The sequence below is a fragment of the Myxine glutinosa genome, chromosome 6 (assembly GCF_964187855.1).
Source record: "Myxine glutinosa chromosome 6, kmMyxGlut1.1, whole genome shotgun sequence".
Taxonomy (NCBI): Eukaryota; Metazoa; Chordata; class Myxini; order Myxiniformes; family Myxinidae; genus Myxine; species Myxine glutinosa.
Genome location: NC_136266.1, coordinates 171353838 through 171375444, shown reverse-complemented (window position 1 = coordinate 171375444; position 21607 = coordinate 171353838). Strand labels below are relative to the sequence as shown.

Here is a 21607-nt window from a genome sequence, read left to right as displayed (position 1 = left end):
GACAGCAACTGAAGTTAGAAGACAACACACATACTGTGAAAACGTATGTTAAGCCCAGTTAAAATTTCTTAAAATAGGCCTTAAGCTAGCACATCGTATAGTTACTTCCTTAAGCTTCTTGTGACATTTATTGTATGCAGGTATTGGGGAGGACTGTCTGCTCTTCTCTTTTACCAAGTCTTACCAGGTACGGTACTTACTACACCTACCTACTACCAACTACCTAACCTACTGATGCCATAGTGATGGGTAAAATAGTGGCAAGAGGCTTTGGCTTCGCCGGCTCATTGCGGCTTTGCAGTCGGTACTAGTAGCCGGCGAAGCCGGTGTTGTCAATAAACGCGTACGTATTATGTCGAAAACCAGATTATGCCTTGGCTCGAGAATTCCGAAGCTCAATGGAGGCCGCCATCTTGCGGATGCGGAAGTATGCATAGCAAATTGAAAAACGTTCAATAGGAGTTTCTTTCACCCGTCTTTGTTTGATTCACAATCTTATGCACCTCTAATTTATTATTAAAATACTTTAAGACCAACCTCGGCCCGCACGGGCCTGGTTATCTTCAACGAAAAGCGTGACCAAACACCGGAACCAATGAGATTCGAGCATTTGAAAAAATATTTCTCAAACCAAATCACGCAATGGAGGCCGCCATCGACCGGATGCGGAAGTTTGCATAAAACAATTGCGAAAAAGTTCAATAGGAGTTTGTTTCACCCGCCTTTCTTTGATTCACAATCTAATGCACCTCTAATTTGTAATTAAAATACGTTAAGACCAACCTCGTTGGATGCGTGTGTAAAGGAAATCTCAGCTGCTGTGAGGACGACACTCAGCTAAAATTACCCGATGTGGAATGTGGATCACTGAATGAGGATCAAAGACTGGCATTCAATATCGTGATGGATCGTCTGATGAAATACAAAGCTAGTCCTAGCAACTGTAAGCCGTTGCGATTGAACGTATCCGGGACAGCAGGTTCAGGCGAATCATATCTGATAAAGGCACTCGTAAAAGTTGTCCGAGAAATTTTTCAGGAAAATTCGGCTGCAAAGGTTATCTGCCCTACTGGAAATAGTGCCAACTTGATTGATGGCATGACACTCCATAGCTTTCTAAAAGTGCCGATCAGACACAGGATCAGAAGCGGTGATATGACTGCGCCAACTAGTACTACCCTGGAAATTATTCAGAATAATTGTACAGGTGTCAAGCTGTTGTGCGTAGATGAAAAGTCAATGATTGGCAAAACTACATTGGGTTGGATGGAATTCATGGCTAGCTATGGAAATGATGAGAGAAACGAATGGAATTCTGATTGGTCGTGGGGCGGTATTCCAGCGGTTGTCTTTGTCGGAGACGAAGTTCAACTACCCCATGTTTGCGATTCACCGGTGTACATGCCTCCTTCTAACAAAAACAAGGGTGACGTAGAAAGTCCTGCAAAGTTGCATGGAGTGATGGTTTGGAGAGAATTTAACGAGGTTGTTGTCTTGGGGCAATCAATCAGACAAGCAGGAGACAAGTCACAACTGAAGAGTGCTTTATTGTCATTGAGAGAATACAAGACAACTCCACAGCAAGCAAGATGGTGGAGGATGTTCCAATGGGACGAACTAAAACGGAAATATGGGACGGAAAAAATGTTATACATGGCTGATAATGCTGTATTCGTTTTTCCTACCCATGAGCTCGAATGGGCGCACAATAAGCGTCAACTGCAAACCGCCAATCGTGATGTGCCTGTAGCGAAAATCACATCAAATAACACTGGACCACACGCCAGGGTGGCAGAGAGTGACAAGGCCCAAGGTTTACCTCGATTATTGTATCTTTGCAAAGGGGCCAAAGTTTGTCTTACTTCCAATTTGTCTGTTGAGCACGGTCTCCACAACGGAGATACGGGTCATATTGAGGACATCATTTACGAAAATGGTCGTTCACCAAAAGATGGACTACCAGACGTCGTCATCGTTAATATTCCGAAATATACGGGTCCTCCTTTTTTGGAGGATCATCCAAAGCTCGTGCCGATCGTGTCAATTGAGCGTCGTATTGATTGCAACTGTTGCAAACGTACGCAAATACCTCTGAGACTTGGATGGGCAGCAACTTTTCATCGCTGTCAAGGAATTACTGTGGGTGTTGGCGAACCTAACAGATATATCGTTATTCATCCGGGGAGAGCAAAATTCGAAAGTCTCAATCCAGGAGCACTATTCGTCGCATTATCTCGTGCAAAATATGCTGGTGACGATGACACCATTCCGGACTTCGCTTGGAATCCGAACTACTTGTTGAACGACGACCGTATGTGCATGGTTGTTAATACTGCAACAACGTGGGCTAGAGCTGATGAACTGAAACGTATCAAGTCACTCGCTTACTGCACAGCGAAAAAGTACGAGCACTTGAACAACGTGTTTTTCGACTCGATTCTGCAAAACGCCATGTCACTCAGTCAAAGCCAAAACGAGGAACAATGTTTCGCCTCCATTCTTCATCGCCACACTGACCTATCAGATGTGGCATGAAGGACGACGTTTATGCTTAACCACGACATAAATGTACCCAAGTCTTGGGTACCCAAGCTAATTCGTGAGAAAGTGTCATGTGACTCCTGCTCATTCACCAGTTTACAATCTACACTGTTTCAATTACCAGTTTAAGTCTACACTTTAACTGTACACTGCTAAATTTCTCTAAAGCGTGTAAAGACCGTTGAGTGCTCGCACCAGCATATATGTGTTGTTGAGGATGTTCAAGTATACTTACAGGTCACTATCAGCGTCTATCACCTTCTTTTCGCGATAAAAAAACAATGTTCTAACGAAACGTAATTGGAAAGTAAACCACTCTGGGCCATTTTCGAAATTTTTCTCTTCTTTAGTGGTAGACCTGAAAAGCCGAATTAGGCTTCAATCCCATGCTCCCATGCTCAGTAGGTTTGTCTGATTTATGATGTTGTCCTGAACCTACCGGTATAAGCAGTTTACATAAAGAAAGAAAGCTCGGTTTGATTAACGACAGTCACACATTGCCGTGGAAACGGCGCTAAGGTCTGACCTGTCCGCACTGATCTTACTGCAAGATAACGTCTTCTGGTGGGGGAAGCCGCAGTGCCCGGAGAGAACCAGCCCTGACAGCGACTGAAGTTACTACACACATACTGTGAAAACGTATGTTAAGCCCAGTAAAAATTTCTTAAAATAGGCCTTAAGCTAGCACATCGTATAGTTACTTCCTTAAGCTTCTTGTGACATTTATTGTACTAGGGCATGCCCGTACTATATATAAGCTAGGACGTGCCCGTACGTGGGTGCCCGTTCCTTGCCAAAAAAAAAAAAAAAAAAAATTTGTGTAGGGGTGTGTGTGTGTAAACATCCTAGGGCGTGCCCGTACGTGGGTGCAAAAAAACATGCGTGCAAACAACAACAACAAAAAAAAACTTTGAAACCACGTGGCAGTAACGACCACAGAACCCCCCCCCCTCTATTTACATGAATGGTTTGGTCCATTCGCAACGACCACAGAACCCCCCCCCCCCTCTATTTACATGCAATGGTTTGGTCCAAAGCGAACGGCTTGCAGTGTTTGGTAAAGAAATCGCCATAGCTCGGTAACTACTTCTCCGATTAATATGAAACCTTGAAAAGGCACATCCTCGGGTCCCCAGCAATATACCTGGCAAGTTTAAAGTATATCGGACCGGTAGTTGTCGAGAAACAGCGGTCACAGACAAACATACACACATACACACATACACACATACACACATACACACATACACACAGAGATTAATGGAATTATAGATAGATGCAGGTATTGGGGAGGACTGTCTGCTAATCTCTTTTACCAAGTCTTTCCAGGTACGGTACCTACTACACCTACCTACTACCAACTACCTAACCTACTGATGCCACAGTGATGGGTAAAATAGTGGCAAGAGGCTTTGGCTTCGCCGGCTCATTGCGGCTTTGCAGTCAGGTACTAGTACTAAAGACGTCCTTGTCCTGTTGGAGGGATGCGAAAGATGGCCTTACCATCCCGCTGGACGTGAGAGGCGAGTGGCACTCCGAAGGGCGCAACATTGCTGGAAAGGGTTCTGATGTTCCCTCGTTCACTACTAGGTAAATAGAAGGGGTTGTGTGTAACTCCAACCTTCGTGCCAAGTTGACGATTGAACAACTGAACGAATGGGAGTGGTAAAATGGCCGATCTGTGGCTTCAGTTCTTTATCTGACGCCAATTGGCCCATGACCCGTCAACGACGATATCATGTGGCGGAGGTCGGTCATTACAAGGAGGAGGAAGAAGAAGAATGATCTCCTTGTAAACAAATAAGAAGAGTTAACAGGAAGGATTCAATAACGAAGAAAAGATTCCGGGTGATCTTGTAAACCATGTAGACCATGGGCCAAGCAGTGGAAATACTTCTAGTTTATCATTTTCGTGACCCACAAATGGTAACCACGTGAATTTTTGTCTGATGGGAGATAAAAAATCATTGAACAAGAATTCACCACTCGGCAAGTCCAAAAGTTGCACACTAATTAGTATTCTTAATTAGTATTAATCATCCAGATGCACAGCACCCTCTTTTGTCAAGAAATTAAAAGTTATGTACAAACCTATGGAAAATAGACAAATTGAAACACAGCAACACTTACATGACAGAGAACGGTAAAAAAAAATCAATGAGCTACACATACACACACACACACATACAAACACACGCACACACACAAACCCAGATACACACATGCACTCACCAATATATTTCTTTGGAAATGTTTTCAAAGGAATCATTGGCACTTCTAAGAAACTTTTCCTTGCAAAATTAATGTGCCCTATTTTACACACACACACACACGCACACACACATTTACATACACATACATCTTTTATTTTCAAAGTAATTATTGGCACTTCAACGAAATATATTGTTACAGACGCGGTTGTGGATGTTGGTTTACCGAGCGGTTTGGTATGACCGCGTCTGCACAGTTTACCCGATTATACTCGAACGTTGGCCGAGTCGCGCTACGCTAAATCAATTGAGGAAAGGACACAACGGCTGGGTTAAATGACACGACACCAGGGGTACAGTTCTCAAGACCTCCGGAGGAGGTTATAATATTTCGGAACGTTGAGATTACAAGGACAAGAGGGACAGCATAGGAAGGTAGGCACTTAATCACGGTCTTATAGTAACCCCGACAGACCACAGATAAACAGGACAAGACTGACTCACACCGGGATTGATGGCACGGAAGGGCAGGTAGTCGGTGGACAGCACAAGGTGCACCTTGTGCTCAGGGACAGGATAGCGCGGCCCAAAAGATGCAGGGAGGTCTCTCAGCGCTCGGAGGTGGCGTCTGGTTCTCTTCACTTCAAGCTCGGGGCGCATCTGACGTCACGTCCGGTAAGTGGCTGCGTATATCCGGCGGGGAGTGACACGCCCTCGGCTCGTTAGCTCCGCCCCAGATGGAATCGGCCCGCCGCTTCTTATTGGGTGCTGGGGGTTACCGGGCTCCGCCCTTGACGAGGGGCCGACAGTCAGCCCCTTCGTGGTAACCCCGCCGGAGCACCTGGGCAATGGCGGCTAACCAAGCCGGAGTGAGGACGCACACTCCCCGCGCGCTGTTGTTGTAGTTGTTGTTGCTGTTGTTGTTTCATGAGGAAGATGGGAGGAGTTATGGGGAGGTCCTAAACTCACTACTGGTGCCATACAATCACATTCTGGTGCAACGAAGAGTCAGAATTAATGGAAACGAGTCCTTAACTGACATAGACTAAGAATAACTAGCAAGATGTCCGAAAGTTGTCTACGTGAGATGCGGTGGACCTGGGCACGACATTTAATGGGGGAAAAAGGGGAAGGTCGGTTCTACAGAGTGTTGTTTACAGACAATGGGACGAGGGAATGGGGGATTGGGGATAGTTGGGGAGTATTGGGGAAATAGGGGAATATTTACAAGCGGATATGGAGGCCAAATCCCATATCCGCAACATTGCACCCTTCTCTACCCTCGGGGCGTCCCGACCCGATAAATTTTTACCTACGTTAGTGTGGCACTCAGATGTAGTTCCCTCTACTATTAACTCTACCCTGAGTGCGACAGTTTTACAGATGTTCACAAATGAGTAAATATGTCCCCCTGCGACGTTGCACCCTTCTCCTCACAGAAACACACCCACAGGATAACCGAATCGCGGAAAGAATTCTCAAACTAAACATACAGCCGGTAGGGAGCATTATTTACATAAGACTACGCTGATATTTACACTACGATCCAGGACCTGTTTTTGGAGGAACACATGCAGATGTTATGTATAGAGAGAGCACGCATGCCAGCATCGATACACCAACCCACGAGTGCTCTGTGGCCTTACGGCCTTTAATAATGTGCAGAGCACCCCATCCAAGCACCAAAAGCACCACCCCATCACACAGTCAGCACCATCCGGTGCACCAATAAAGTGTTTATAGTCACCGGTGGTGTCGCAGCCGGCCGATGTTCTGCCGCTGGTCTTGCCTTCGTGTGGTGCACTTGGCCTTCTTGCTTCTTTCGAAATAAAGAAAGGCGCCAACCGCGTCCATTTCTTTATTGTGGCCATCAGGGGGCCAACTATTAGTGGTTCACCTGTTTGGCATAGGTGCCACGTTGACCCAGAGGTCCATCAATGGGTGGTGCTTGGCCGCAAAAGAACTGCGGTCCATGGTGGGCGGCCACAAAAATTGCGGTCCATATGGTGTATCGATCCCGGCAGCAAGCAGCGAAAGTGCAGGCCCACAACTGCGGATCCAGCACCTCTCTCTCCTCTCTCTCTGCCCCAAAGCCAGATCCTCGGAGGTGGGAGACAAAAGAAGAAGACAAGTGAGTAAGGTGGTAAGGGCGCAAAAGTGCACGCAACATTAGGTAATGCACACTAGGGGCACATGGGAACCAGGTGAGACAGGTACGTTCCTACCGTACGCCCCCCCCCCACCAGGTAACCTACATGGCCCCTCCCTTACCCCTTACTGTATCCACAAAACACAACACTACCCATAAACATCTACTTTACAAATCAACAAACGTCCCTACTGTCTTCCCCGTTCCTCCCATAAACCAAATTCGTCTTCTCTCCCTCCTAACCAATCAAATTTGCCATTTTCAACTCTCATAAAAATTTGCCATCTCCAACTCAACATCATAATTTGCCATCACCAATTCATCATCAGTCCCTCCTAAGGAGGGAGAGATGGAATCACCCCAATGTCTCATCCACGTCGTGATGCTTCTCACAAATCCACACAGCAATCCTTACTTCCTGCAACACAGAACAAAGAAAACACAGGTGTGGAGTCATCATCACCACAGGTAAGTGGCTGCGTATGGTGCGACAGGTTCATCAATCCTAACTATTTACTAAATGACTTTAACAACTTTACATTACCCGGGGTCTTTCCCTGCCAAACCATTGGCCCTCTTACACTATGGGTTCTAAAAACCAATTCCCATTGACCAAACTGTGGTGCTTTTCAATTTGGGGTCTCACTCCCCCGATTCATCTCCCGGTGCCCTCGCACAATTTCTGGGCTGTGGCGTGTACCTCTCCCAGCGGGTCTACCCACCTGCACACCTCCACCACTGCAGTTGCCTCCGAGCTTACCTGCTCCTCACCCTAACCTAACTACCTGTGGAAGGCCCTCTGGCGCTCTCCCCATTCGGTGCCCTCTCTGGCACTGGGCTACCCGGGTCCGTCCTCCGGATCCTCGGGCCCCACTGACACTAACGGCTCCCAGAGCCCACCTGCGGCCTCACCTGGCCGACATCCTCACAGTGGTGGAGTGCCCAACCAACTACACACACTAACAGGCTACACGCCCAGCCATTTCCACAACACTAATGCACCCATCCGCAATACCATTCTGCAACCGCACCACAAATGCCAATATCCAACCACAATTTACCTATACCCTCTACCTAACACTTACACTAACCGCCCCGGGTATCCGTGATGGGGGTCCACTCTTCCCCCATTCACACCTTCGCACCATGCACACCACTCCGTACCACTTACTCCAACTCTCTCCACACCACTCATTCTCTGCTCCATATATTCCACACACCTGTACTTGCACACCTGTGCTCTCACACCTGGTGCCGCCTGCACCCTTCTCTCCCCAAGTGCATTCGCGCTGATCCACACACTCACTACTCATACACTGCTCCACACACCTGTCCAGTTCTCACACAGCATCATCTCATCTAACTACTCCCCTCTGAAACTTGCGCTTCCCAGTCGTCCCTTTAAACTATTGCGCTCCCACGTCATTATCATCCACACTAAACTACCTGCGTCCCCACTACAGTTATCAGTCACTACCTAACCTTATCGTCACCTAATGTCATCTTCGCTAGATCCCTACCAATATAACCTAACCCACCCGGGCTAGTTTTCACTGCCATACACCCCATAAGCTATAGCGCATTTGCCCCCACTTTTGTGAGGGATGACAGAGTTGCCATCCCACCACATCGGGCATCTCCCACTACCAATATTGCACATCAAATTTCAACAAATCAAAAATTTGCCAATCACTACCCATCATCTGCCAATCATTACTGCCAATCCTTTGCCAATCATCAAATTTTGTTTTTCTCTAATTTTGGGTCCAAAACACTAACCTCATCACACAGTCTACTCACTAATGCCTCTCGGTGCGCCAATTCCTGTCCAAAGCCCGGCTTCGTAAAGCCGAGCAATGAATGCGGGTTGTTTGGTGCCAGCGGCTGGATACGTCCCACATTCGGTGCAGGGAAGGAGGTTTACCCGGGCCGAGATCCCACGCACCATCTCGGCACGGAGCCATCCCATGGCCCGATCTCGACCTGCCGGAATGCCTCAACAAAAGGTGGTCGCCATGACGACCCTTCCTATCCAGCTGCCCGCTCCGCCTAGTGGAGCACAGACGCGGCCGTTCAAAGCGAGGCCCAGCACGCACCGAGGGCCCGATTCGGCTATAGGTCGTTCTAACCGCTGCTCCGTTTAACGTCGATGCTTCACCTGCATGCTTACACCCCGCAGCCCGTTCCTTGCTCACACATCCAGCCGTTCCCATGCTCCTCGTACCTTTCCTTACACACCCAGGTACCCTCATTCCACTCACAGCCTTGGTCACACACCTGACCACCGAACACTTTGGCACACATTCGTTGGTCGCACACCTCACCAACACACCTCTTCGCGCCCCCTCCTCTGTCACCTCCTCTGTGACAATCACAGGTGTGCTCTCACTCGCACACCCAACCACGTGCCTCACTACCAATTCCAGCGTGCATCGCCACACACGCCCTACCATTCCAGGTGTGCATCCTTCCATTCCAGGTGTACATCCTCGCTCACCTGTCACAACCAACTCACGCTCCGTTTCACTCTCACTACTCTCACCTCCACTCTTGACAACGCACTCACCCTCCCTCTCGACAGCGCACTCTTTCCTCATGCACCCGTCCGTTACACACCTCTCTCGCGCACACTCTTGCGCACACTCTCCCGTCACACCCTCTGTAACACTCACCACAGGCGTGCATTCTTCCTTGCCTTTGACAGCGCACTCTTTCCTCATGCACCCGTCCGTTACACACCTCTCTCGCGCAAACTCTCCCGTCACACCCTCTGTAACACTCACCACACCGTGCTTCCATGTGCTCCCTCGCACACGCGCTACGACCGACTCATTCTCGCCAGCACCCTCACTCCTTGGCACGCACTTTTTCCTCACACACCCCAGAGTCGGACTTTCTCGCACACCTCCTTTTTCGCACACCAGACCTGTCGCACACTTCACCAACGGCCTCTCACGAACACCCGGGTCCATCTCGACCCCCAAGCTTCTTAAATCACCTGGCGCATCATACGCACGACCATATTGGTCACCACTTACACCGGGTCCTCTTCCTCTTCGCTTCTCCTCCATCACCTGCGAATCCCTCATCCGGTTAATGAGCACATCATCACGATCCAAACACAGACTTTGGACCAATTCTTTTATTTCCTCTTTTATCTCTTTCTTATCCCCTCTCTGTCGCTTCTTAATTTCGCTCACCCCTTCTTCCACTTCTTCTAATTTCTGCTTCACCTCTTTTATTTCATGGTACGTCTCCTCAAGCTCGTCCTCCAAGGCTACCTTGACCGTTTCCATGTGCGTCCTCACCTGCCGGTCCTTCGTCTCCATTACCTCTATCACCTCGTCCAACCTCGTTGTCAGTCCCTCACGTACCATCTGACATTCCCTCTTCGTCGCTACCAAGTCATTTTTTAGGTCATTTTGTGTCGCTTTTAACCCTCCTATTACCGCTGTGTTCTTCTTTACCTGGTCCGTTAGTTCTTTTTGTCCCTCCGTCAGCTGTTCCACCTCCTGCGTCAGGTCCTCTATGCCCCCTTGTAACTTTACAGTCCCCTTTCTCACCTCCTTCTCCATGCGCTCCTTACAGTGCCTCACCTCCTCGCGCACTCCTCCAACCTCCTCACTCACCCCTCTTCTGATCTCCTCTCCCATCACTTGCATCTCCTGCCCAGATGCCACCCTCATCTGCTCCATTTCCTCCCTGTGAGCATCCAGTTTGGTCTCTACCCCCATTCTGACCCCCTCTATCTGCTGCCCCATTTGTTTAACTTCCCTTTCCGCTTGGTCCCTCATGTCCCTCAATTTGCCTTCCATACTGTTTTCTAACCCCTCTAACCCCTTTTGCATTTCCCCTAATCTATTGTCTAATTTCCCAAATTTCTTGTCTAATCCCTTAAAATTATTGTCTAACCCCTCACCGGTACCCCTCGCTTCGTCCCTCATTACCCCCATTTGGTTTCCCATTACCCCCAATTGCTCACTCTGAGCCCTCGCTTCGTCCCTCATTGCCCCCATTTGGCCCTCCAATCGCTCACCCAATCGCTCACTATCAGCCCTCATTTGCTCCATAAGGGCCCTCATTTGCAGGAGGAAAAGGTTCGAATCCACCAGCGGCGCTACCACGGTCGCGGGCGCGGTCGCCGTGGCCATGTGCGAGGCGCCATTTTGTGCATCTGCACCCTCGTGTGTGACGACGCTATTTTGCGAATCTGCTACCCTCACTGCTTCGCTCTCCTCTTGTCCCTCATTTTGGTCCTGGATCGACCCTGCCTCACTCTCTTCTACCGGAACCCAGCCGTCTTGGTCTGCCATAGCGCGACTTTCAAAATTCGGGTTTTTTTTTTTTTTTGTAAAACACAATCAAATTTCGCTGTTATAATTTCGAGCGCGTGAAACGCGCTCCGGATCGAATCCCACTTCCCGACACCAAAATGTTACCCTAATGGTACAATTGGTGTTCCAAAATTTGGGCCTAACTGAATTTAGTCCCAGGTCCGAATCCAACTCCTCGACACCAAATGTTACAGACGCGGTTGTGGATGTTGGTTTACCGAGCGGTTTGGTATGACCGCGTCTGCACAGTTTACCCGATTATACTCGAACGTTGGCCGAGTCGCGCTACGCTAAATCAATTGAGGAAAGGACACAACGGCTGGGTTAAATGACACGACACCAGGGGTACAGTTCTCAAGACCTCCGGAGGAGGTTATAATATTTCGGAACGTTGAGATTACAAGGACAAGAGGGACAGCATAGGAAGGTAGGCACTTAATCACGGTCTTATAGTAACCCCGACAGACCACAGATAAACAGGACAAGACTGACTCACACCGGGATTGATGGCACGGAAGGGCAGGTAGTCGGTGGACAGCACAAGGTGCACCTTGTGCTCAGGGACAGGATAGCGCGGCCCAAAAGATGCAGGGAGGTCTCTCAGCACTCGGAGGTGGCGTCTGGTTCTCTTCACTTCAAGCTCGGGGCGCATCTGACGTCACGTCCGGTAAGTGGCTGCGTATATCCGGCGGGGAGTGACATGCCCTCGGCTCGTTAGCTCCGCCCCAGATGGAATCGGCCCGCCGCTTCTTATTGGGTGCTGGGGGTTACCGGGCTCCGCCCTTGACGAGGGGCCGACAGTCAGCCCCTTCGTGGTAACCCCGCCGGAGCACCTGGGCAATGGCGGCTAACCAAGCCGGAGTGAGGACGCACACTCCCCGCGCGCTGTTGTTGTAGTTGTTGTTGCTGTTGTTGTTTCATGAGGAAGATGGGAGGAGGTATGGGGAGGTCCTAAACTCACTACTGGTGCCATACAATCACATTCTGGTGCAACGAAGAGTCAGAATTAATGGAAACGAGTCCTTAACTGACATAGACTAAGAATAACTGGCAAGATGTCCGAAAGTTGTCTACGTGAGATGCGGTGGACCTGGGCACGACATTTAATGGGGGAAAAAGGGGAAGGTCGGTTCTACAGAGTGTTGTTTACAGACAATGGGACTAGGGAGTGGGGGATTGGGGATAGTTGGGGAGTATTGGGGAAATAGGGGAATATTTACAAGCGGATATGGAGGCCAAATCCCATATCCGCAACAATATCTTTGCAAATGAGCCCAATTCATCCCACCCCACTCTCTCATCTCTCTGTCATATTATGATTAGATTATGTCATATTAGATTATGTTGGCACACTTTAGGGCTGTAGCAAAACAACATTTTTTAAAAAATAAACAGTTTTCAAATTATTCATAGCTATTGGCCTAATGTAACCCAAAAGATAATAATCAGACTGTTGACTCATGGAAATACAGCCCTATTATAATATTCACAATGTCTGAGTCCAATCTGGGGGCCAAATAACAGGCTTCTCTGCTACCCTCTCATCCAGAACTTACACGTATATCTGTGTCACAACAGAGTAGCTAAATGGAATGAAGCTACAGCAGCAGGTTAACAGTGTGAAGTTGTGAACACTACACATCTTCATCTTCTGTGTCGGAGTCTTCATCTAAAGATTCTCCAGCCACTGGATTTTGGCAATCAGTGCACTTGCACAGATTAGTACATGGTACATTATGCTGCCGGCAAGAACATCTTCCCTTGTTTTTACCAGTTGGCATCTGGCAGTTTGTCTTTTTGCAAGTGCAGTACGTCAGTTCAAGCAAACTGCTAGGAGCAGGGGGTTGTTCACCCCAGACAACATCTAGACCTCCATCTTCCACTTTCCATCCATGTCCATGTGGGCTTGGAATGTCTGGGGTCTGCTCCAGACAGAGATGATGTACTGCAGCCTGGTAATTTGTTCTCTTTATGTGCTGTCTCAGTGAGTCCTGTGTTGGTGGAAGACGAGCTTCTGACTTAATCAGCATGAGGAACATGTTGTGCCGTGCTTTATTAACACTGTCGCATTCTTGTCCATACAACTGGCAAACAAATCTCTCAAGTCCAGAAAAAACATCCTCGCTCACTGTGAATGATCTCCCTAACTGTTTGAATGTGGCCTTGAACTGTGCACTCTCTGCCATTAACTTGTATGCTTTTGCTTTGGGCTTGCCATGGAAACTGCTAACAGAGTCACATCCAGTGAAACAATGGAATGAAATAAGTGCATTGCAAACATCTTCCCCGAGGTAGGTATTTATGGCAGACAAGCTCAGAGTCCTCCTGTTGTTGCCCCTTCCTGTATGGAATAACAACTCACTTCCTATCTCTTTTGCTCTCGCTACTCCTATGATAAAGACATCAGTATCCGGGCTCTTCATCACAACTGGATTAGAGGCACTTTCTGATGAAGTACCAGGATAATTTGTGGCTGCATACTGGGCATGAAGCAACAAGCGAGTGTCCGCTTCTTCATGGTTGCATCTCAAGCCTTGCACTTCATTCACAACCAGCACTCCATGGTCATCTTCCAGTTCATGACATTCTTCATCATGAGTCACAAAAATGTGGACCTCCTTGAGGACAGAACTTGGTCTGCTGCTCCAAGTTTTAAAGAAAAATCGTATTAGTTCTGCCTTGTTTTCTCACTGCAAGCAAGAAACTTTTTCCACTGCTGAGGCACCCGTTGGTCTTCCCCATAGATTTTTGTCATCAGACTTCCACTTGATCCTCTTTGTCCCCTCTCAGCATTTTTGATGCTCATGTTTCTGTACGTGTCTACCACAAAGTGTATAGATTCACTTCTTACGCTCCTTGCAAGATCAACAAGTTGTTTCAAGACATGATCAGCCAGTTGACCAAATGTAGATGGTATACTCGTCTGCTGAAGTTCTTGCATCATGGCCATAGCATCTATAATCCAGATGCTTCCTGAGGGGATCTCCGTGACTGGAGTTGGCTGAACTTGGGATTCAATATAGTGTAGTAAAGATGATTTCGTTGTCTTGTTCAGTGAACCATCTTGGTGTGCTAGAGAAAGTGGGAGAGGGCCCAAGTTGAAGGTAAGCATGTTTTCAATGTCTAGTTTCCTGACATTTGCAATGATAAGAAGTCGCTGGAAAAGATTTCTGTCTGCCTGCAGTGATACTTGTTTACCTTGCGCTTTGGTGTGAACTACCTTGTTCATTGACTTGAAAGTCTTTGTCTTTGATTTCTTTATTGGAGCAAATATATCTTGGGTGCCTTGCAGTCTCTCTTTGCAGTATGTTACAAGTTCTTCATCACCTTTCTCCCATGCCTTGATGTAGCATTCAGCAACATCTTTTGATGCAACCACCCCAGATGCAAGATGCAGTAGGTGATCATGAGACCCATCGAAGGGATTGATTATTGCATCAATCACACTCATCACTCTGCAAATATCTTCTTCATCTCTCTTGATGCGAGACGGCTGCAAGTCTTTCCGACCCTGTGTTATTTCGTCTTTACCTGCCATCCCTCCACACTTCTTTGATATGGCAGCCCGTTCTCGTTGAGAGAGAATCCATCGCGAGACGGCTCCTTTCTGTGTAGTGAAACCAATCATTCCACCTTTGGTCTTTGTGTCCCGATTACAGGTTTGTTCTATTGTTTGGTCGCATGCAGTCTGAGAAAATCCATGGCCATCTTGATGCTGGACAGAGAATCGTCCTTTGACAAACTCTTCATGGACAGCAGGGTGTAAGGCAGGTAGTTCACACATCTCGAGCCAGTACGCTGGTAGGTAACGGGAATAATTGATGTGGTCATAGGCAAAAAGCCAAGGAAGAAATGACCGAATGGATGATAGGTGCAGGTCCCAATTTCCTTATCTAGACTACCCTATTACTAGAATTAAAGTTAGATCTAACAAAAAGTTAGTCAAGATCTAGGTACTTACCTCCCACTTCTTTCATCATCATCGTCGACATGCCGCGGCTGTTTTGCCGGTGCCTCTGCCGCTGATACACAGTCCCAGCCATAGCGGTCTGCGTTGTGTGCTACTTTACTTTCGGGCGTGTTTTCGATTTCCTTCCAGAGATTAGCACATTCTTTGAATTTTTTGAAGGATTTCTCGGCAAGAGGAATAACCCTGCTGTGCGTTGCAATGACGTGCATCTATCTATAATTCCAGCAATCTCTGTGTGTGTGTGTGTGTGTGTGTGTCTGTGTGTGTGTGTGTCTGTGTGTGTGTGTGTGTGTGTGTGTGTGTGTGTTTGTCTGTGACCGCTGTTTCTCGACAACCACGGGTCCGATCTAATTGAAACTTGCCAGATATATTGCTGGGGACCTGAGGATGTGCCTTTTCAAGGTTTGAAATTAATCGGACAAGTGGTTCCCAAGGTATGGTCACCGTACTCGCAAGCCGTTCGCTTTGGCTTTGCGAATGGACCAAACCATTTCATGTAAATAGAGGGGGGGGGGGGGGGTTCTACCGTACTCGCAAGCCGTTCGCTTTGGCTTTGCGAATGGACCAAACCATTTCATGTAAATAGAGGGGGGGGGGTTCTGTGGTCGTTACTGCCACGTGGTTTCAAAGTTTTTTTTTGTTGTTGTTGTTTGCACGCATGTTTTTTTGCACCCACGTACGGGCACGCCCTAGTACAGCAAAATCCAGATGATGTCCCTTCTGAATCATCGGCAGATGCACCACTGGCATCAGCATCCGAAGACGACATGAGCGTCGCCATGTTTGCTAGAGTCGCTTCTTTGAAACGCGTTATCTGATTGGCTGTTGCTTATGGGATAGTCCGATGCGTTTATGAAAGGACAACTATGACTGGATAATTTTAGCGAGGTCCTTGTCGAAATTATTGAGGTTTTTTTCCACTTTTTAAAATAATGGTGGAGTTCTGAGATTGCCGAGTTATATGGTATGCTTTTAAACATGTTTTTGGACAATAATATTTCAACATTGATTAGTTACTCGATGTGGGTCACGAAAGTTAAGAATTCTGACCGACGGCCCACGGTCTAATGAACTATAACTGTGACAAAGATCCCCGTGATCGGGGCGGATCTTCTGAGGAAAAGGTTTGTTCGGAGTTTCTCATTTTATCATTAATACTGAGAAAGATACGTAAACGATCATTTGAAGGGATTCTTCATAATAGAGAAAAGGCCAAACGTATGATTATACACAGCCCGATATGTCAAAGAGTTGTGGATGGATTATGACGAAACTAGGGGGATGAGATGTCGTCATGTGAGTCAGCGTACATTATACTCGCATTCCACACCCGCTTAGGCCCTTTTCAATGAGCCGCTGCGGAACCAACATCGTTCGGTTTTGAGCCCTTCTCTCCCCCCCAAGTTTGTGATAATTTCGCAATCTGGGTAAACCACGATCGATACATTCACCCTTTCAACCTCGTTTTAATAAGACTTTGTACGATAGCAGGAAGTTGGGAAAAAAATCGTTCGATGTTTGACGTCATCAATTTCAACATCGATTTAACGGAAAGAGAGCGATTGTTGTTTTGAAACTTATACTTATAGAAGTTTAAATTTATATATTTTTCTAGATCTGTGTGGAATTTGGTGATTAATTGATCGATTTGCATGTATTTTTTTATGATCTGCAAAATGGAAAGTTGCAGCTGATAAATGCAAAATCCCCATCACATCCGGTAATGAAAAATAAATAGCACATCCGGTAATGAAAAATAAATAGCACATCCGGTAATGGAAAATAAATATCACATCCGGTAATGAGAAAATATATATATATTGTTACAGACGCGGTTGTGGATGTTGGTTTACCGAGCGGTTTGGTATGACCACGTCTGCACAGTTTACCCGATTCCACCCGAACGTTGACTAATCGCGCTACGCTAGATCAATTGAGGAAAAGGACACAACGGCTGGGATTAAAATGACACGACACCAGGGATACGGTTCTCAAGACCTCCGGAGGAGGTTATATTATGGCGGAAGGTCAGATTACAACTACAAGAGGGACAGCATAGAAAGATAGGCACTTAGACACACTTATCTTATTCCCGACAGACCACAGATAAACAGGACAAAAACTGACTCACACGGGGATTGATGGCAAGGAAAGCGGGTATTCGATGGCCAGCACAAGGTGCACCTTGTGCTCAGGGACAGGATAGCGCGGCCCAGTCCAGAGATGCGGGAGGTCTCACAGCGCTCGAGGTGGTGACTTGTCTTCTCAAGCTGGGGGCGCATCTGACGTCACATCCGGTAAGTCGCTGCGTATATCCGGTGGGGAGTGACACGCCCTCGGCTCGTTAGCTCCGCCCCAGATGGAATCGGCCCGTTGCTTCTCATTGGGTGCGTGCGGGGGGGTTACCGGCTCCGCCCTTGACGAGGGGCTGACAAGGAGCCCCTTCGTGGTAACCCCGTCGGAGCGCATGGTCAATGGCGGCTAACCGAGCCGGTGTGAGGACGCACACTCCCCCGCGCCGCGCCGTTGTTGTAGTTGTTGTAGTTGTTGTTGTAGTTGTTGTTGTAGTTGTTGTTTGGGGAAGAAGATGGGAGGAGGTATGGGAAGGTCCTAAACTCACTACTGGTGCCATATAATCACATTCTGGTGCAACGAAGAGTCAGAATTAATGGAAACGAGTCCTTAACTGACATAGACTAAGAATAACTAGCAAGATGTCCGAAAGTTGTCTATGTGAGATGCGGTGGACCTGGGCACGACAGTTAATGGGGGAAAGAGGGGAAGGTCGGTTCTACAGAGTGTTGTTTACAGACAATAGGACTAGGGAATGGGGGATTGGGGATAGTTGGGGAGTATTGGGGAAATAGGGGAATATTTACAAGCGGATATGGAGGCCAAATTCCATATTCGCAACATTGCACCCTTCTCTACCCTCGGGGCGTCCCAACCCGATAAATTTTTGCCTATTTTAGTGTGGCACTCAGATGTAGTTCCCTCTACTATTAACGCTACCCTGAGTGCGACAGTTTTACAGATATTCACAAATGAGTAAATATGTCCCCCTGCGACGTTGCACCCTTCTCCTCTCAGAAACACACCCACAGGATAACCGAATCCGGAAAGAATTCGCAAACTAAACATACAGCCGGTAGGGAGCATTATTTACAAGACTACGCCGATATTTACACTACGATCCAGGACCTGTTTTTGGAGGAACACATGCAGATGTTATGCATAGAGAGAGCACGCATGCCAGCATCGATACACCAACCCACGAGTGCTCTGTGGCCTTATGGCCTTTAATAATGTGCAGAGCACCCCTTCCAAGCACCAAAAGCACCACCCCAGCACCAATCGGTGCAGTCACCATTGTTCAATGAATAAAAATAATTCAACAACCCCTAACCCTGCAGGTGTCTCTTGCTCTTCGTGTGGTGCACTTGGCCTTCTGGCTTCTTTCAAAAATAAAGAAAGGCGTCCATTTCTGTATTGTGGCCTTCAGTGGTGTCAACTAAAAGTGGTTCACCTGTATGGCATAGGTGCCACGTTGACCCATAGGTCCATCCACGGGTGGTGCTTGGCCGCAAAAGAACTGCGGTCCATTGTGGGTGGCCACAAACATTGCGGTCCATATGGTGTATCGATCCCAGCAGCAAGCAGCGAAAGTGCAGGCCCACAACTGCGGAGCCGGCCCCTCTCTCTCCTCTCTCTCTGCCCCAAAGCCAGATCCTCGGAGGTGGGAGACAAAAGAAAAGACAAGTGAGTAAGGTGGTAAGGGCGCAAAAGTGCACGCAATGCAAGGTAATGCACACTGGGGGCACATGGGAACCAGGTGAGACAGGTACGTTCCTACCGTACGCCCCCCCCCACCAGGTAACCTACATGGCCCCTCCCTTACCCCTTACTGTATCCACAAAACACAACACTACCCATAAACATCTACTTTACCAATCAACAAACGTCCCTACTGTCTTCCCCGTTCCTCCCATAAACCAAATTCGTCTTCTCTCCCTCCTAACCAATCAAATTTGCCATTTTCAACTCTCATCAAAATTTGCCATCTCCAACTCAACATCATAATTTGCCATCACCAATTCATCATCAGTCCCTCCTAAGGAGGGAGAGATGGAATCACCCCAATGTCTCATCCACGTCGTGATGCGTCTCACAAATCCACAGCAATCTCATTTCCTGCAACAAAACAAAGAAAACACAGGTGTGGAGTCATCATCATCACCACAGGTAAGTGGCTGCGTATGGTGCGACAGGTTCATCAATCCTAACTATTTCCTAAATGACTTTAACAACTTTACATTACCCGGGGTCTTTCTCCGGCCAAACCATTGGCCCTCTTACACTATGGGTTCTAAAAACCAATTCCCATTGGCCAACTGTGGTGCTTTTCAATTTGGGGTCTCACTCCCCCGATTCCTCTCCCGGTGCCCTCGCACAATTTCTGGGCCGCGACGTGTACCTCTCCCAGCGGGTCTACCCACCTGCACACCTCCACCACTGCAGTTGCCTCCGAGCTTACCTGCTCCTTACCCTAACCTAACTACCTGGGGAAGGCCCTCTGGCGCTCTCCCCACTCGGTGCCCTCTCTGGCACTGGGCTGCCCGATCCACACCCGGGATCCTCAGGCACCCACTCACAACTACCGGCTCCCAGAGCCCACCTGCGGCCTCACCTGGCCGACATCCTCACAGTGGTGGAGTGCCCAACCAACTACACACACTAACAGGCTACACACCCAGTCATTTCCACAACACTAATGCACCCATCCACAACACCATTCTGCAACCGCACCACAGATGCCAATATCCAACCACAATTTACCTGTACCCTCTACCTAACACTTACACTACCCGCCCCGGGTATCCGTGATGGGGGTCCACTCTTCCCCCATTCACACCTTCGCACCATGCACACCACTCCGTACCACTTACTCCAACTCTCTCCACACACCTGTACTTGCACACCTGTGCTCTCACTCTTGGTGCCGCCTGCACCCTTCTCTCCCCAAGCGCATTCGCGCTGATCCACACACTCACTACTCATACACTGCTCCACACACCTGTCCAGTTGCACACCTGTGCAATCACACCTGTTCAATTCTCACACACACGGCATCATCTCAGCTAACTACTCCCTTCTGAAACTTGCGCTTCCCAGTCGTCCCTTTAAACTATTGCGCTCCCACGTCATTATCATCCACACTAATCTACCTGCGTCCCCACTACAGGTATCAGTCACTAACTAAACTTAACGTCACCTAATGTCATCTTTCTAGATCCCTACAATATAACCTAACCCACCCGGGCTAGTTTTCACCGCCATACACCCCATAAGCTATTGCTCCTTTGCCCCACTATTGGGAAGGGTGGCAGGGATGCCCCCCTTACCCACCGGGCCCATCGCTCACTACCAATTTCGCACATCAAATTTCAACAAATCAAAAATTTGGCCAATCACTGCCCATCATCTGCCAATCATTACTGCCAATCCTTTGCCAATCATCAAATTTCGCTTTTCTCTAATTTTGAGTCCAAAACACTAACCTCATCACCCAGTCTACTCACTAATACCTCTCGGTGCGCCAATTCCTGTCCAAAGCCCGGCTTCGTAAAGCCCAGCCATGAATGCGGGTTGTTCTGCGCCAGCGGCTGGATGCGTCCGGCATTCGGTGCAGGGACGGGGGCTTACCCGGGCCGAGATCCCACGCACCACCTCGGCACGGAGCCATCCCATGGCTCGATCTCGACCTGCCGGCACCTCTCAACAAAACGTGGTCGCCATAACGACCCTTTCTATTGGGCTGCCCGCTCCGCCTAGTGGAGCACGGACGCGGCCGTTCAAAGCGAGGCCCAGCACGCACCGAGGGCCCGATTCGGCTATAAGTCGTTCTAAACTCTACCCCGTCTAACGTCGATGCTTCACCTGGACGCTTACACCCCGCAGCCCGTTCCTTGCTCACACATCCAGCCGTTTCCATGCTCCTCGTACCTTTCCTTACACACCCAGGTACCCTCATTCCACTCACAGCCTTGGTCACACACCTGACCACCGAACACTTTGGCACACATTCGTTGGTAGCACACCTCACCAACACACCTCTTCGCACCCCCTCCTCGGTCACCTCCTCTGTGACAATCACAGGTGTGCTCTCATTCGCACACCCAACCACGTGCCTCACCACCAACTCCAGCGTACATTCCCACTCACGCTCTACCATTCCAGGTGTGCATCCTTCCATTCCAGGTGTACATCCTCGCTCGCCTGTCACAACCAACTCACTCTCCTTGTCACTCTCACTACTCTCACCTCCATTCTTGACAGCGCACTCACCCTTACTCTTGACAGCGCACTCTTTCCTCATGCACCTGTCCGTCACACACCTTTCTCG

General features: G+C 48.4%; 1 protein-coding gene across 1 annotated transcript; it reads left to right on the top strand.

Moving 5' to 3' along the window:
- Window positions 1-903: 903 nt before the first annotated feature.
- LOC144892756 (ATP-dependent DNA helicase PIF6-like) lies at window positions 904-12817 on the top strand. Its single transcript, XM_078781102.1, has 2 exons — window positions 904-2311; window positions 12813-12817. Exons 1-2 carry the CDS (start codon window positions 904-906, stop codon window positions 12815-12817), a joined length of 1413 nt encoding a protein of 470 aa, XP_078637228.1.
- The last annotated feature ends 8790 nt before the right edge of the window (window positions 12818-21607 follow it).